The sequence below is a fragment of the Dermacentor variabilis genome, chromosome 5, assembly GCF_050947875.1.
Source record: "Dermacentor variabilis isolate Ectoservices chromosome 5, ASM5094787v1, whole genome shotgun sequence".
NCBI lineage: Eukaryota > Metazoa > Arthropoda > Arachnida > Ixodida > Ixodidae > Dermacentor > Dermacentor variabilis.
Window position 1 is genome coordinate 48998967 of NC_134572.1, and position 15837 is coordinate 49014803.

At 46.2% G+C, this 15837-nt stretch overlaps 2 protein-coding genes across 3 annotated transcripts in view; both read left to right on the forward strand.

Moving 5' to 3' along the window:
- The first annotated feature begins 179 nt into the window (after positions 1-179).
- Positions 180-2572, forward strand: asun (integrator complex subunit 13 asun). Its single transcript, XM_075692423.1, has 2 exons — positions 180-245; positions 369-2572. Exon 2 carries the CDS (start codon positions 388-390, stop codon positions 2488-2490), a length of 2103 nt encoding a protein of 700 aa, XP_075548538.1. The 5' UTR covers positions 180-245; positions 369-387; the 3' UTR covers positions 2491-2572.
- Positions 2573-3346: 774 nt separating this feature from the next.
- Positions 3347-15837, forward strand: part of LOC142582563 (unhealthy ribosome biogenesis protein 2 homolog) — a 77220-nt gene continuing 64729 nt past the window's right edge. Inside the window, exons 1-6 of one of the 2 annotated variants that reach the window (XM_075692422.1) lie at positions 3347-3570; positions 3647-3745; positions 3821-3962; positions 4095-4206; positions 5971-6093; positions 14766-14906. In XM_075692422.1, the coding sequence (XP_075548537.1) occupies positions 3730-3745; positions 3821-3962; positions 4095-4206; positions 5971-6093; positions 14766-14906 (534 nt within the window). In that variant the 5' untranslated portion in view covers positions 3347-3570; positions 3647-3729. Of the gene's footprint in view, positions 3746-3820; positions 3963-4094; positions 4207-5970; positions 6094-14765; positions 14907-15837 lie in introns of both variants that reach the window. The other variant, XM_075692421.1, reaches the window with a different exon arrangement.

Sequence of the window (15837 nt, forward strand, 5' to 3'; positions counted from 1 at the left end):
GGCATTTAGAGTGGTCAAATAATGCCTACTATCAAGTAAATTAAGCTACGTGAATACATATTTATATATTTTGTTGTAAAATAATATACAATCGAAATAATTTAGTTTATTATTGTGCGTGACATTTAGGTGTCCTGTGGTGACATCTCGATACGAGACGAGCGCAAGACCAGAAGAGCAGAAGCTGCCTAAAACGGCAAATATGGCAGCCTAAACAAAATGGCACAAAATAATAGTTTATGAAAGTAAGCATGCACGTTTATTATAGGTGTTCTGCGGGCATGCTGTGTGAGGTTAATGCGGTACTACAAAAGTGATACTGTAAAGACAAGTAACTGAAACCTCCAATTCATTGTTCTTCTATCTAGGGCGCTGTGAAAACCTATCATGACGTTTCCTGTCTGCCACAAGACTGTGTTCGTGCTCGATCACAGCCCGTACTTTCTAACCTCGTGCCAACAGCACATCGAGTTCGACATCTTCACGAAGACGCGGCAGCCAGGCATCATCCCGCTGGCTCCCATCTCGAAATCGCTTTGGACATGCAGCGTCGAAGCAGCGTTCGAGTACTGTCGTATCGTGTGGGACATTTTCCCGACAAGCAAACTCATCAGATTCGTCGTCAGCGGCACTTCGGCTCGCTATTTGAATTCGTGGATGCAGGAAGACCAGAGTATGTCCTACCTGATGGCCGTTATGGCCCAAGTGGGTGCGCCTTCGGAAACTGGGGCTGCTAAGGACTACAACATTATCACCGGACTCACCGCCGCGATAGAAGCCCTGTGCGAGTGTAGCGAAGTGCAGCACGAGTGCCGCACGTCTCTTACCGAAACGGCTGGGAAGATGGTCAACAGAGGTCGAATCGTGTGCATCACGTCGATGAAAACGGACGCCGAGATACGAACGCTCGAGGAGAGGTTCTACAACCTACTAACAGAGCACAACAAACTGGCGTCTGGGACAGATTGCCTCATGCCCGTGCATAAGTGCGAACTGGTGGTGCTCCTTACCTGCCCTGTCAATAAGGAGATAGATATGGCCGGCTTCTCAAAGCGCGATGTCGGATCCGTGCTGAGCAGTGAAGTTCACAGGTGCCGATCGGGAAGGCATCTAGCCGTGAAACTGGGATACCTGGTTCAAATTCACTACAATCTGGCTTCCACAACTGTCACTGGTATCCCCATGAAGGAAGAACAGAACGCAAACTCGTCTGCAAATTACGACGTTGAGCTCCTGCACCCAGCCGCTGCTCACACAGAGCTGTTCAAGACTGGCTTCAGTAATACGGAGGGTGTGCATGTGAGCACAGTGAAAGAAGGACAAACATATGAAACAGTTACTCTAAAATGGTGCACTCCACGCTCAAATAGCGTAGAGTTGCAGTACTGCACAGGAGCGTTCAGGATTACCCCCGTCGATATTAACAGCAGGCCATCGTCATGCCTCACAAACTTTCTTCTCAGTGGCCGCGCGGTAATGCTTGAAATGCCGAGAAAGTCGGGCTCCAAAGTGATGTCCCACATGCTTGCCAGTCATGGTGGAGAGATATACATTCACACATTGGGGACTGGTCGGTCCACACTTGAAGACCCACCTTCAATTAGCGAGGGCTGTGGTGGGCGAGTTACCGACTACAGAATCAATGACTTTGGAGAATTCATGAAGGATAACAAGCTTGTGCCCTTCAACGTAGGCCCAAATGATCGCCAGGAGCCGCCCATTCAGCGTGCCCTGAAGAGGCTGCAAAGGCTTACCCAGTATTGGCCCATGGTGATTAGCCACACAACCATCTTCAACATGGCTTCACAGTTGGACCCTCTTCTCACCTTAATAACCAAGGAGACCTTGACACCAGATGAGATCATTGAGTGCAAGAAAGTCATCTACCTTCTTGTTAGCATGGAGAGCAAGGGTACTGCTCTGCCTGTGCCGACTATTGGGATGCGGGGTAAAGGGCCAAAGCGTGAAGAGCAGTATAGAACCATGTGGAACGAGTTGGAGAATTACATTAGAATGCACTGCGTCACAGCTGAACATAATGTTATCTTAGATTGTCTCTTGGAGTGTAGGAAACCAGCTGAGAGTGATGCTAGTGGAAATAATCAAAAGGCTGGCATTTCAGGTGTTAAAAAGTCAACTGAAAAGGGACTGTCTGTAAAAGATGAAAAGGGTGAAGGAAAATGGTCAGAAGTTGACCTGAGCTGGCGGGAAGGAAAGTTTGGGGACGCGGACAAAGTGGAAGAAGGAAGCTGCAAACCTCCTTTGGCGAAGAAGGCACGTAGTAGTGGTCTAGACGGAGACATGCTGGGCTCGACTTCTCTACTGCACTTGTGGAGGAACAAAGTGAGCACAGAGAACGCAAGGAGACATGTTGAATTTGCTGGACGATTAAATGGGGATGGTAAGGTGGCTAAGTTGTATCCAAATCTTAACATTGATGGTAATGACAATGAAAATGAGTCAAAACCAAATGCCACTGCAAGGTCCTGAGGGGTGCGAATGCTCCTTGAAGCAAATTTGTCTGTATATATGTAAAACAATGCACATCATTAAATGTTCCATGGAATCTTCATGGTGTGAAATTTGCACTTCTTTCTTAATTGGAGATACTACCCCTGCATGTTGGATTGCACGTACCACATTCTGCAAATGCGTTCCTAGCAGGAAATCAACGAAAAAGTTCAATTTCATCCTGCCTGGAATTTATGTAAACGTTGCGTTAGGCCTACAGTCATTAGTCATTCATGCTATATATATCTTTTGATCCGAGGTTTGATTCAGTGGTGACAAAATGTAGTTTTTGCGGTCGGAGATACAAATTATTTTAATGACCATTTTGGACGAAGCCGAGAATAGAACCGCCTTCCTGACGGTCATCATTCTTTATTGTTTTATATGAAAGGGGCGAGGGAGGAGCAAGTCGCGGTGGATGAGTGCCTTGTTGGGGCATCACTAGAGTGATGCCGCGACAAGGAGTCGCAGAAATCGTCCGCACCGTCTCTCCTCGAGTGTACTTACGGCGAATTCGACAAATCGCACCGGTGCGCCCCAATGCGCCGTTTTATGCAATCATCGTCGCCCCAGGGCGCGCCCGTGTGATATTGGTGATATCTCGAATTTGCCATTTCTCGCCGTAGGAATCGCTGAAAGTGCGCACGGAGAAGCGGCGAAGTTATGCATTTTTTATGGCCTCGTAAATCTACTTCCAAGAGAGATTGCGGGATGTGTAGCGGCTTAATCTCGAAGGCCAGAAAAAATGTAAAGCAAATTTGCTAAATTGCTACTAGATGGCGCTTGTTTTCACACAAATTCGACCTTTGTATTGGTTGCATGAAGTAGCAACTAGCTCTAGGACGCAGCGTCTGTGGCGTGTGCTGGCTGCTACGCCGGTAAGCGCCCACGTGTTTCTGTTTACTGCTTGGTTAACTTCTCGTCTGCGACAAACCGATCTATATGTTATCGCCATCAACCTTGTCGACGTTGTGTCGTTCCTAAAATACCAAACCGGAGAACGACATGTTCGATCGTCGGTCACATGCGGCAACTTTCCGACCACGCGCGCTGATTGACGTGAGTGACTGACAAATTGTCGATTCTGCCGTGTGGACTTTCCCGTGTAAAGGTACATTTGCGTGCCTCACTGCAGAAGAGTTGATCTGGAGTCCTCCGCCGGGATCGGCGCGTCATCCTGATAATCCTGCTTGTTTGCATAGCTAAGTCGGAGGCATCATGGCTCTTGCAAACAGTAAGTAAAGGCGACAGAATCAACTATTTACCTCTGTGTGTTCACATTAACCTGCTTTCCTTCGTTCCAAACTAGCGTTGCTGTACGAGCTCACGAATAATAGCGTAAGCCGGAGCATCGATCTGGTCCAACTGGCACTACGCTCCCCTGTCTACATACCTCAAAAACGAGAAATCATTGTCTCGTGGATCTGTCGAACTGTCGAGAATCGACAAAGGTGAGTCATAAATCTGGAGAGTAAATGAGTTGAACTCCTTCTTTAAATTTGCTCTTATCATTATGGCTATGTCTGTTAAGCACGTGGCATTTTTTTTTTTAAGTGCGTCACGCAGTTTCTTCTTTACGTTAGCTCGAAGCTGACAAGCAATGAAGCTGGCACTCTTTGGAACATACTTCGGTCGTTGGTCAACGATATGCAGCCCCTTGAGGTTGCTATGGTTGTACAAGACTCGTTCCTACAGGTAATCCAAGATCGTATTACGTGGTAGCATTTTTGTAAACACTGCTTAGATGAACACCTTGTTTCACTGTGTATTCTAGTCCGTTCTCTTTATTTCGGCTGAAAGTACATCACCATCCATGTATTAAAAATAGATATTTTATGTTATTTTATTACTTGTCATTAACTTTTTGACTTCATCATTATTGTCCATAATTTAGCTGAGGGCACCATGCCCTGCCAAGATTTGGCAAGAAACTGGAATTTGGACGCGTGACATGCAGACTCCCATAACAGTTAAAAAACACCAGTAGCAGATGTATAGTTATTTTTGATGACTTGTGCATATTTTCGCTTCACATGTTTGCATTGACTGTTACAATTAAAAGGTGCTAAGCAAATACATTGCTAGGTGTTTAGAACATGAAGTTAAATTAGTGGAAATTCATTGAATGGGGACATTTTGTTCAAGGAATGACCGCCTCTTCAAGTGATTCACATGAGGAGTAAGAATTTCGCTTTCTGCCAGAAGCAGCTTTTCTTTCTTTTTAATCTGATTGACATAACATGGTGGCCCATCAGCTGTGGTGGTGTTCTGCAGCGGAGCACAAAGTTCATGGATTGATGAAGGCTGCATAGTGATGTTGACAGAAATAAAAGCGGCTCATGTCCTTAGATTTACGTCTACATCAGAAGTGGGCAATTATCAACTTTTTCAAATACAAATTGAATGCAAGTAGTAACTATTGAATATCAAATCAAATAGACGAAAAAGGATACATATATTTAGAGCAGGAATATTTATTTCTATCTAATAGGGTACCACTCCTGTTAGGGTACCACTCCTGTAGTGACTAGAGCAAAAAGACAGCGATCTATCAGAGACAGAGGATCAACTTTAAACACAAGATCACTGATTGTCACTAAAAGAACTGCATGAGTAGCCACGTAACAACTTTACAGCCTGGTTGCAAACAAGCTTTTCAAGAAATAATGGCTACTGTGACTACTTTCCAAAAGCTTTAAATAAATGGTTATGATAAAAGGTCGGAAGTTGTTTAAAAAAAGAAAAGCTATTGAAGGACTTTTGTGCTGTACTCACATGTCAAAGAGCCCATTACAAGAAAAACAATCACAGGTTGTAGCATAAAAGATAAAACTGCTACATGACCAGACTATCAAAAACACAACATGAATGACAGCATACAAGCAAAAATCACAGGTTGTGATGTAGGTTTCCACTGCGAAGCCAAAAACAAAGCTTGCATCACTCGTTTTGTTTTGGCATTGCTTCGACAACTTTTGTCGTCGTCTCGCTTCTGATATCGTACGAAACTTTGTTTAGCAGATAGAAAACAGTAACCAGAGTTAACATTCGGTTGTTGCGAAATATGTGATTAGCTTAGAATATTCAAAGATGCCTAACAGTTCCTTTTCGAATACGAGCACAAGTAGGTAGCTTGTAGTGTTTTATTTGTATACGAAACTTTAAATATTTGCTGACCCCTAATTAATATTATAAAACAGACATGGTCTGAACCCTTACGGAGTTTTCACTATTGTGTTTCTCACAGCTCAGTTGTTGCTATGAGCTTAATAAATATTTTAAATAGTTAGTCCTCATTAATCTTATATATCTTATAAACTACAGTAAATAAGAGGGAAATTTGCAGTGCTCCTTCTTGCCTCATTGACTTCTTGGTAGCTACGAGCAGTTGCTGAACATTCTGTTACGTGCTTGAAAGGGCAAGCTCGGTAATAAGTACTTGAATGTGTTCTCATGCAGGCAATGCAGAAGGAACTTGAGCAGCTCACAAGGACTGCTTATGCAGAGTGCCTACTGGAAACAATGACTGCTCTCATTCAGAAAGCACCACAAAGCACACTGGCCCTGAAGCTTCCAGCTTTGGTAAGACCGAGACGCTTAAGCTGTTGTACAACATGCACTGGCTTAAGCTTAGAGGAGCCCTGGAACGATTTTGTACAAACATACTGAGTCATTAGGGTAGGTCCTTCTGTTCATTAAGTGACACATGTAAGCACTCTGCGCAAGGCACGTAAATAATTACAAGGTTTTAAAGAGTGTGCATCACTACCGATCACAGCAGGGCCGCTCCCCTGAGTTTTCAGTCATCCCATCCCTCGCTGTGTTGCGGAAGCGCATGACGTCAGTCGGGCAAGCTATCTGATCGGGTACTCACGGTGCATCATCGGTAATTTCTCCAACCTCATAGTGGACAAATGTTTGTAATAGTTGGTGTATTGGTTCATTTGTTTCTAGAAAAAAAGGTTAACAGAAAGAAAATACACAACGGCAATTTATCACTACACTCGAAGTACTACGGGCACTCAGCAAGTGTCATCTGCTTATGTTACAACATGCTCCATGTTGACTCGAGCTGTGCGGTTATGTTGGTCTCGAGGTTTCTTTTCACAAGCACCTTGAATTGCCCATGTTGCGTTGTGGGCTGCAAACCTAGCAATTGACGACATGTCAAGCTGCAGCATTATGCCACTCTGCAAGACAACAGGCAAGTGGAGTGGCTGCAGCTCATCAGGCTGCCGGTATGCAATAGGCACCAGGATCTACGTGTTTGTGGCTGTCACCTCATGCCGGAGAATTACAATCACAACACCATTTTCGTGTAGCAATTGGGTGCTGCGACAGAACGCTCATCATGTCCACTGTTTGGATTGCTCTCGCTGGGGATCCACGACCAAGCAGCTAGTGGAGAGGTTGGAGAGGCCTTGAGTGCTAGTTCCAAGACATTGGAAGTACACGGCACGACATCACATCATGACAGAGCCAGTGAAGGTGGAGCTTAACCTCAGGAAAAGCATGGCAAAGCATGAGGGTAACTTGTAATCGCCCATAGCTCTCTTAATATGAGACAGTTCACCTAAATTGTGCGGTAAATGTTTTACCATAGCTGTACACTGCGCGCCTACAAATTTGTCCAAACTGTTTCAGCGACCCTTTAAATGAGCCGTAAAACATTTTTGTACTGTGAGGCAGGTAGAGCCTTGATTTTCCATCCACATACCCTAAGACTATGCAAATTCAGTTCCCCCTTGTCAAAGCTGAAAGACTGTGCAGCTGTGAAGGCAACAGCTGTCTCACAATTCCGCACATGTTCTCTCTTTTCATTTTTATTCTTTAGCTGTGGCATTTCACTGGCTATGGTATTGCACTGCTGAGCTCGAGGTCGCGGGTTTGATCGCAGACAATGCGGCCAGATTTCAATGGAGACGGGATGAAAAAAAGCTTGCATATCTATATTTAGGCACGCGTTAAAGAACCCCTATGGTGAAAACTAATTTGGAGTCTACACTCCCTCCTCTAGGATGTGCCTCATAATCAGATAATGGTGTCGGCACATAAAAGCCCAGAATGTAATATTTCTAGCAGAAAAAGTACAGAGGAGGAAAAGCGATATAAAACCACATGCACACAGGGGCTCTCAGATCGGTTGGCACAAGCCAGGGGCAGATCCAAAGTAGGAAAGGGGTGGGTCTTATCAATCAAATATGAGACAGTTGGGGGAAGGACTTTTCTTCGTTGTATATGTATTGTTGCGTACTCCAGGGTAGCGTACCGTACTGCTGCCGAGAAGTAGCGGCGCCTGCCTAACGAAGCTCGACCGACATTACTTATTGGGTAGCGTGGCGTTGTCGGCGGGCTGCAGGCATCCGGTAGATCATGGCGACCAAGCAGGGGCGAGACAATTTGCTAGTGCGAAACTTGCACTGTTTATTCAAAGGTAGTTGAAAGAAAATAAGAAAAGCATGAAGTATGAAGTCTCAAGTATGAACTGAAGTCTCCCAAAGTACATTTCGGAGCCCCTTAAATAGGCTCTCTACAAGTTGTGGGCGGGATCTTGCTTCCGTCGAATGACACGTAACAGGCACGGAGAGAGGGCCCCCGTGGACTCCGGCTCAGGGGGGGGTAGGGGAATGACCTCTCGCCACGTGGTGTCAGACGCCAACCCTAACAGCATCTCCGGCGGGGGAGGAAGATCCCGACGTGTAGGGGCCAACAGCCGCTGTACGAGGGATCGGCGTTTCGGTATCAGGATTTCCCGTAGAGGTCATGAACCCTTCGTTTGTAGCAGGTAGATTCCGGGGAGTGGTCTTCCGTCCTCGTGGCGCTCTTGTGACTTTTCTCCTTGGTCTGGTCCGGTGAAATTGGTCTTTGCAAGCGGGTCTCGCAACTTTTCGTCTCCTGCGTGGGCAAGCAATCACCCCAGAACAGTGCCGGACCCACAACCACAAAGCAGCGAGCACAAGGCCACTCTCCCCCAAGACACACCCGGCTTTTAACAAAAAAAGAAAACCCACTACACCTTTCCCATTTCCTACGCGCGTCCTCCCCCCTTAACACTAAAAACAGCCATTTCTTGAAAGCGCTAAGACGTGGTTATTAAAATCAGCTAACAATCGGCTTCACTTCGGAAAAACATATGAATGCACGAAAAATATGCCACGGAAACCCGGATGAACATGAGGCTTTCGATACTCTAGGGGCAACGACTTAAACCGTCGGCATTGCCGTTAAGCTTACCCTTCTTGTAGCGAATATCGAAGGTGTACTACTGAAGAGCCAAGCTCCAGTGCAAAAGGCGACCTTTTTTCATAGACATGGACTGCAGCCATGTGAGGGGACAGTGGTCAGTCTCTATGGGGAATCTTGAGCCAGCGATATAGCAAGCTAGCTTCTGTACCGCCCAAACAATGCAGGCGCATTCCTTTTCTGATGCACTGTATGCTTCCTCACGAACTGAAAGCTTTCTACTGGCGTACAGTACAGTATGTTTGTTCTCATCATCTTTCTTTTGACAGAGCGCCACCCCCATACCCCTGTCACTGGCATCACACTGAAGAATGAATGGCTTAGAGTAGTCGGGCGCGTTCAACACTGGCTGACTCGTTAGTGCGTTCTTCAGCATACTAAAAGCCTTTTCTTTTGCGTCATCCCACTTTACCGTTTGTGGTTCTGTTTTTCTGAGAGCATCCGTTAAAGGACTCGCAATCTCGGAATACCGCGGAATATATCTTTGGTAATAACCCGCCAAGCCAAGGAATGATCTGATGTCCCGCTTGGTGCGTGGTTGCGGGAAGTTGTCTATCGCGGTCAGTTTAACCTCGGAAGGCCAACGATGGCCTTGCCCTATTACATGACCTAGATAAGCTACCTCCGCGCGCCCTAATTGGCATTTGGGAGCCTTAACAGTTAAGTTGGCCTCTCGTAGCCGACACAACACGGTTCGCAGGTGTTGCATATGGTCCGCCCATGATGAAGAAAAGATAGCTATGTCATCGAGATAGGGAAGTGCAAAGTCCTCCATTCCTCGTAGCACCTGGTCCATAAGGCTAGAGAAGCAATATGGTGCATTCTTCAATCCAAAACTCAGGACTTTCGGACGAAAAGTTCCCATCGGGGAAATAAACGCTGCAAGCCTGCTTGCCCTCTCGGTCAATGGAACCTGCCAATACACTCTGGCTAAATCGAGCGTAGAGATTAAATTAGCACTGCTCACCTTTTCAAGCCTTTCCTCGATATGCGGTATTGGATAAGTCTGGTCCTTCGTGATTAAATTGAGCCTGCGGTAGTCGATATATGGCCGCAGCTCTTTTCCTGGGACCTCTACCAAGATAAGAGGTGAGGTATAATCACTCTCTCCTGGCTCGATTACACCTACCTCTAACATCTTGTTTATTTCAGCGGTCATGACTTCACGTTGACGAGGTGAAACACGATAAGCTTTCGAACAAACTGGGTCCAACGAGGTTAACTCGATGTCGTGAACGATCGCAGTTGTCCTGCCCGGTGTGTCTGAAAATACGTCTTTAAATTCAAACACGAGTTCCCTAAGTTCGGCCCTCTGATTGGGATTCAACTCCGCCTGTTCTGCTAACTTATCAATGGTCTCGTCAATGTCTTTTGTCTCCGTCACTGCTGGTAACTCTGGAAAGTCGACAGGCATTTCCTCAGGTTGGTTAAGGGACATGTTCACAATGACTTCCCTCTGCCTGTAGGGTTTAAGTAGATTGCTATGGTACACTTGTGGTGTCCTTCGTTTTCCCGGTACCGTGATTACCTAGTTTGTTTCAGATAATTTCTGAATTATGTCAACTGGTCCTTCCCATTGAACCTCTAGTTTGTTTTTCAACGAGGGTTTCAGGATCATTCGCTTTTCCCCAACTTCAAAGCGTCGCGTGCGAGTCGTCCTGTCATAGTAATGCTCAGCATTGTTTTGTGCTTTACGCATTTCCTGCTCGGCAATCATTGTGGCAGAGCTTACGTTCAATAACTTGCTGCATTCTGCTTCTTGCGACATTTCAGGCTCCGCTGCTTTCCTGGTTTTTTCATTAGCTGGCGTACTTTCCGCCTCATCCCCTATAGGGCTATCCTGTTCAGTACTAGTTGACCAATCAGCTGTCAAACCGGTTTCTTTCACCACTGGACTTTCATCCACTGCTTTAGCCGCGAGCTCCTTTGCCTTGGAACGAGTTAGGGCTTGCACTGTTCCCTCACTAAACCCGATTCCCTTGCCTCGTAGCAAATCCTCTGATTTGTTAGAAAACAAATACGGATACTGCGGCGGAAGATCTGCCGAGACGGCGGCTTCAGTGTCCAGTACTCCGAAAGGGCCTTCAATACGAATTTTGGCCACCGGGAGACAAACACTGGAGGTTTCCACGGCTTGCCTTATCCAAGCACATTCTCCCGTGAACTGACCTGCCTCTACGTACGACGGATGCACTACGTCCATTGTGGCTGCCGAGTCGCGAAGCACTCTACACGGTTTGCCGTTTACCACGAGGTCTCGAATGTACGGTTCGAGCAAGTTCAGATTCTCTGCGTTACTACTTAGTGACATCAACACTAGTTTGGGATTTCTGCATCCCACAGAGATATGCCCCGTTTCCTGGCAGTTGTAGCAAACTACTGGTTTCTTGGCCTCGAAAGCCTTTTTCTTTTGCTTTTCTGCCCTCTGTTCGGGTGACTCCTTTTCTCCTTCGCTGTCCTCATCACTACCTTTCCCTGAATCTGATCTTTCCTTTGTTTTATACCGACTCGACTTTGACCATCGTTTTGGCTTGTCGGGTCTGCATTTGTTCATCTCCTCCTTAATAGCTTCGCTGCCTTCGTCCGCACGGCGAGTTACGTACTCCTCAGCGAGATCGGCCACTCTCGAAACAGTGTCTACGCCTGGCCTATCCTGAACCCAATACTTGATGTTTATTGGCAGCCAGTGGTAGAACTGTTCTAAAGCAATGCACTGCATTGTCTTTTCGGCGTCGCCGAGTGCACCCTCTTCTCTGAGCCATTCCTTCAGGTTTACCTCCAAGGTGTATGCAAAATCAGAGTATGACTCACTTTTGGTCTTCTCAACTTCCCTGAATTTTCGCCTGAATGCTTCTGCTGATAATCTATACTTTTTAAGCAGATTTGCTTTGACTTCATCGAAGTCAAAGTTTCAAAGTTTCATCGAAGTTTCCCCATGCGGGCGATAATATCAGCTACCTCACGTGGCAGTAACGTAAGCAAGCGTTGCGGCTACGTGTTTCTCGCGAATTTTGCCTTCTCACACGTGCGCTCAAACTGCACCAGAAAAAGACCTATGTCCCCTCCTACTTCGTAGGGTGCCATCAAGTCTGTCATTCTGCACTCGCTTTCACGTGCGTCTGTGCTAGGTCTTTCGCTATTTTGTGCTTTCAAGAGCTCAATCTCTAGGCGCTTCATTTCGAGGTCACGCTCTTCTTTGGCCTCACGTGCAGCTCGCTCTTCTTTGGCCTCACGTGCTGCCCGCTCGCGCTCCTCTTTTTCCTCATTTTCTTTAATGCCCTCTAGGCATTCCGTCAGTTCCTCGTCGTCTGCCCCGGTCGCTTCGATTGCCTCAATGATCTCCGGCTTTCTCTTTGATTCGGCAATTTGGAGGCCCAACTCTTTGGCCAAGCTCAACAATTCCGGCTTCTTTAGTGCCTTCAAGTTCATGGCTGCCCTTAGTGCTGCTAAACCTTCACTCTATACAACCTTGACGTACTCAAACTTCCGTCAATGGTTCAAAGAAAAATCACTGCTATGTACTTTCCAAAAAATACATAAAAGCCAAGTGATATCTCAGTGAAGAAAAGCCGTGCACTCACCATATGCAGTCATGATCCGGACACCTTCTTTCCGAACGTTGTTGCCAGGACAAAGAGGCTACGATCTCGTAGTTGTCGTTCAAATTGGGGTCTCCAGGATTCCATATCCCAATCGCTGCCAGCCAGTTTGTTGCGTACTCCAGGGTAGCGTACCGTACTGCTGCCGAGAAGTAGCGGCACCTGCCTAACGAAGCTCGACCGACATTACTTATTGGGTAGCGTGGCGTTGTCGGCGGGCTGCAGGCATCCGGTAGATCATGGCGACCAAGCAGGGGCGAGGCAATTTGCTAGTGCGAAACTTGCACTGTTTATTCAAAGGTAGTTGAAAGAAAATAAGAAAAGCATGAAGTATGAAGTCTGAAGTCTCCCAAAGTACATTTCGGAGCCCCTTAAATAGGCTCTCTACAAGTTGTGGGCAGGATCTTGCTTCCGTCAAATGACACGTGACAGGCACGGAGAGAGGGCCCCCGTGGGCTCCGGCTCAGGCGGGGGGGAGGGGATGAGGTAAGCACACACGATGCCACGACCATGAGAGGCGACGGGGATGAGGTCAGCACACGCGATGCCACAACCATGAGAGGCGACGGGGATGAGGTCGCTCGTGGGTTCCGGCTCAGGGGGGGGGGGGAGGGGAATGACCTCTCGCCACGTGGTGTCAGGCGCCAACCCTAACAGCATGTAACATCTTGGTACAGTAGTTGGGGCTAAAGCCCCTCCATCCACACGCCACCGGCGCTTTCTTAAGTAGCGACAACCTTTGTTGTGCGCCGCCTTTTCGCCTCACACCAAATCCGGTTCCGGTGTTTCCGGTTTAAAAATTTCCGATTCCGGCGTTCCCGCTTCCTGGAGTTGCGCTGCAGGAATTTCCGCTTTGACTGCTGTTAGACGATGGTGAGATGCCCGTGCGTGCTCAGCAGAGCTGTGGCTGTCACCATAAGCAGAATGCAAAGGGGACAAGCTGTTGTATTCCGCTGAAGTGGTAGTTTGCGGTCGCTAATTTCCAAATGCACGAAAAACGGCAGTGGTCTCCAAGCGCCCAGGCACTACATTCCACTGTACATTGTCGCTCGTGCCACAACCCGTCGCAGGTTGACACGAAGCAGTGAACACGAGCAGATCGCTGGTTACAGTAGGCGGTGGTTCTTGGATGAAATCGCATTCACAGTTTCAACCGCAGCTCATGCAATTAAAGCCTCTCCAGCGATGCAAAAGTAAACAACGCTAAAAAACAAAGCGTCATTTCCACTCGGAACAGGAAGCTGCTACTATGTAAGTTCCGCTTGACGCCAAAAGCTAAGGGGGTGAGTGGGAGAGGAGCGTGGAGGAGGAGGGCAGGTTGGCGGTACTTAACCTGGTCGGCGGAAACGTGTATGGAGGGGCTTTAGTTTGGGCAAAGGTGGCGGGGGGGGGGGGGGGGGGGGGGGGCTAACATTGCTAAAGTCTTGGAGTGGGGTGAGGCATTTGAAAGTGGTTTGGACATCAAAGCATTGATGCAAAGACAGCGCCACAGATTAATAGCATTAAAAATTAAATTATGGGTTTCACTTGCCAAAACCACGATTATGAGGCCTACCAAAATGAGGTGCTCTCAATTAATTTTGACCACCTGGCGTTCTTCAACGTGCACCCAATGCAGGTTACATGGTTGTGTTTGTATTTTGCCCCCATAATATTAATAGTGTGCCTCGCTTCAATGTCGAGATGTGGAAAAAAGGTCGGCAGCATACATTCAGCATTTCTATAGTATTGACTGGCATTATGTTACTCCGTTCCGGCGCAGAGCAAGACGCCAAACCAAACACCAAGGACTGGAAGGCTTCCTTGCTTAACTGTAATGAATGGGAATTGTCACGCATTAATGCCATCTCCAAAATGTCAAAAAATACTAAAGATGACAAAACAACAATAAAGGGAGGAATGCACAATCGGAGCTTAATCTTGTAATTGATGCAACAGTAAAATAGTACTGAGAATACAACACTTTCAGCTGTATTGAAAATTGATATATTGAAAATCATCCCTGGTGGCTTCATATGTTGCAAATCATTCCTGGTGGCTTCTGCCCATATTTTCTAATCATTGGCTACTGTTTACCTCTCATAAATGGGACACAACATCTGACTGAAAGGCAATCCTATACTTTGACAGTGATGATTCAGCATTTGCCAGTTTCCCATGTACGAAATCTCAGTTCTCAGTAAAAGTGGCACTTCAAGCAATTTAAAGAGCAAATCTGTCGGTTTAGCTTAACTTGATGCTTTTATTTAGTGCAGTAAGCAATAATACTCTCAAAAATGAAAACACAGACAACACACATGTCTGTAACTAATAGCATACACTGTCATGGCAAGACTGATGGTGCAAGTGGTGTTTGTGAGTCATTGTAATGTGTTATGATGGGCATTAACAGTGAAAGTGTTTTTATTGCAGGTGAAGCTCCTATCTGTAACATTGAGACAGTGTCGGCTGTGCACGAAGAGTACGGAATTGCTTGATCATCTATGCCTCACAGCTTCTGCTTTAATGGAGGTTGTCTTATCGTCATGGTACCAGCACCCATGCAGTATACAGGTATGCATAATTCTTGCTTCTGTTTTTCTTATCTGTTAAAATAGTTCATCACCCTCTTACCATGCTTTTTCCTGCCTTGAAGTTTCTGTGCAAGAAAGCAATATAGAAATGTAACATAGGTTGAAAACAGGCCTATCAAAATAGACACTGTCTCTTTAATGGCAGACCAGAGGAGAGCCTGCAGCCAATATGCTTCATCATCATTCATGGCATGAACCTGTTCTCCTGCCTTTCTGCAATGTGGAAGCCCCACATTCTTGTGTCAATTACCCTTAATGCAAAAAGCGACCAGCTCGGTCGCATCAAAAATGTGTCTTTTAGCGGAGTTAACAGCAAGAAATGGAACTCTGGAGGTTAAATCTGCACATTTGGCGTCTGACAGAGCTACTATACTCTGTTTCATAATTGGCGGGCAATGGGGCTGAAGGTAATTAAGTAGCATGGCTGCAGAGCTGTATCGGTATGTGGCATGCACTATTATTTGGTCATGAATGCAAGCAGTGTGAAAAATCTCGCTAGCCTTCTCAGCATTGCCTCTGTGTATAAAATGGAGTAAACTTTCATTAACAAGTCCATGGTCCTAAAGAAAAAAGTAATGTTGTATTATGGAATTTTATTAAACTAGCTGTGTGATATGGCAGCCTGGAAGTATAGACAGTGAGGCCTTGTACTAAAGTTGTAATTATTAGCCTGCTGCTTCTACATCTGTTGCTATAACCCAACCAGCTTCACAACACAGAATCTGTAGGCACCTTTCACACACTTTGATCCTTGGTCAAAACGTGATATCAATGTCTGCTGCCTTTTCATGTACTTTAGTTACTCAATTCTAACATGCGCTTTTTTTTTTTTCTGGAAAAATTTGCTGACGTATGACATGCACATCAGAATTGAGTGCAAAACCAGGAATGCAGTATATATTGTGTCTAAT

What these genes read in the sequence shown, in the direction of transcription:
- asun (XM_075692423.1), top strand. Translation starts at nt 388, where the DNA reads ATGACGTTTCCTGTCTGCCACAAGACTGTGTTCGTGCTCGATCACAGC.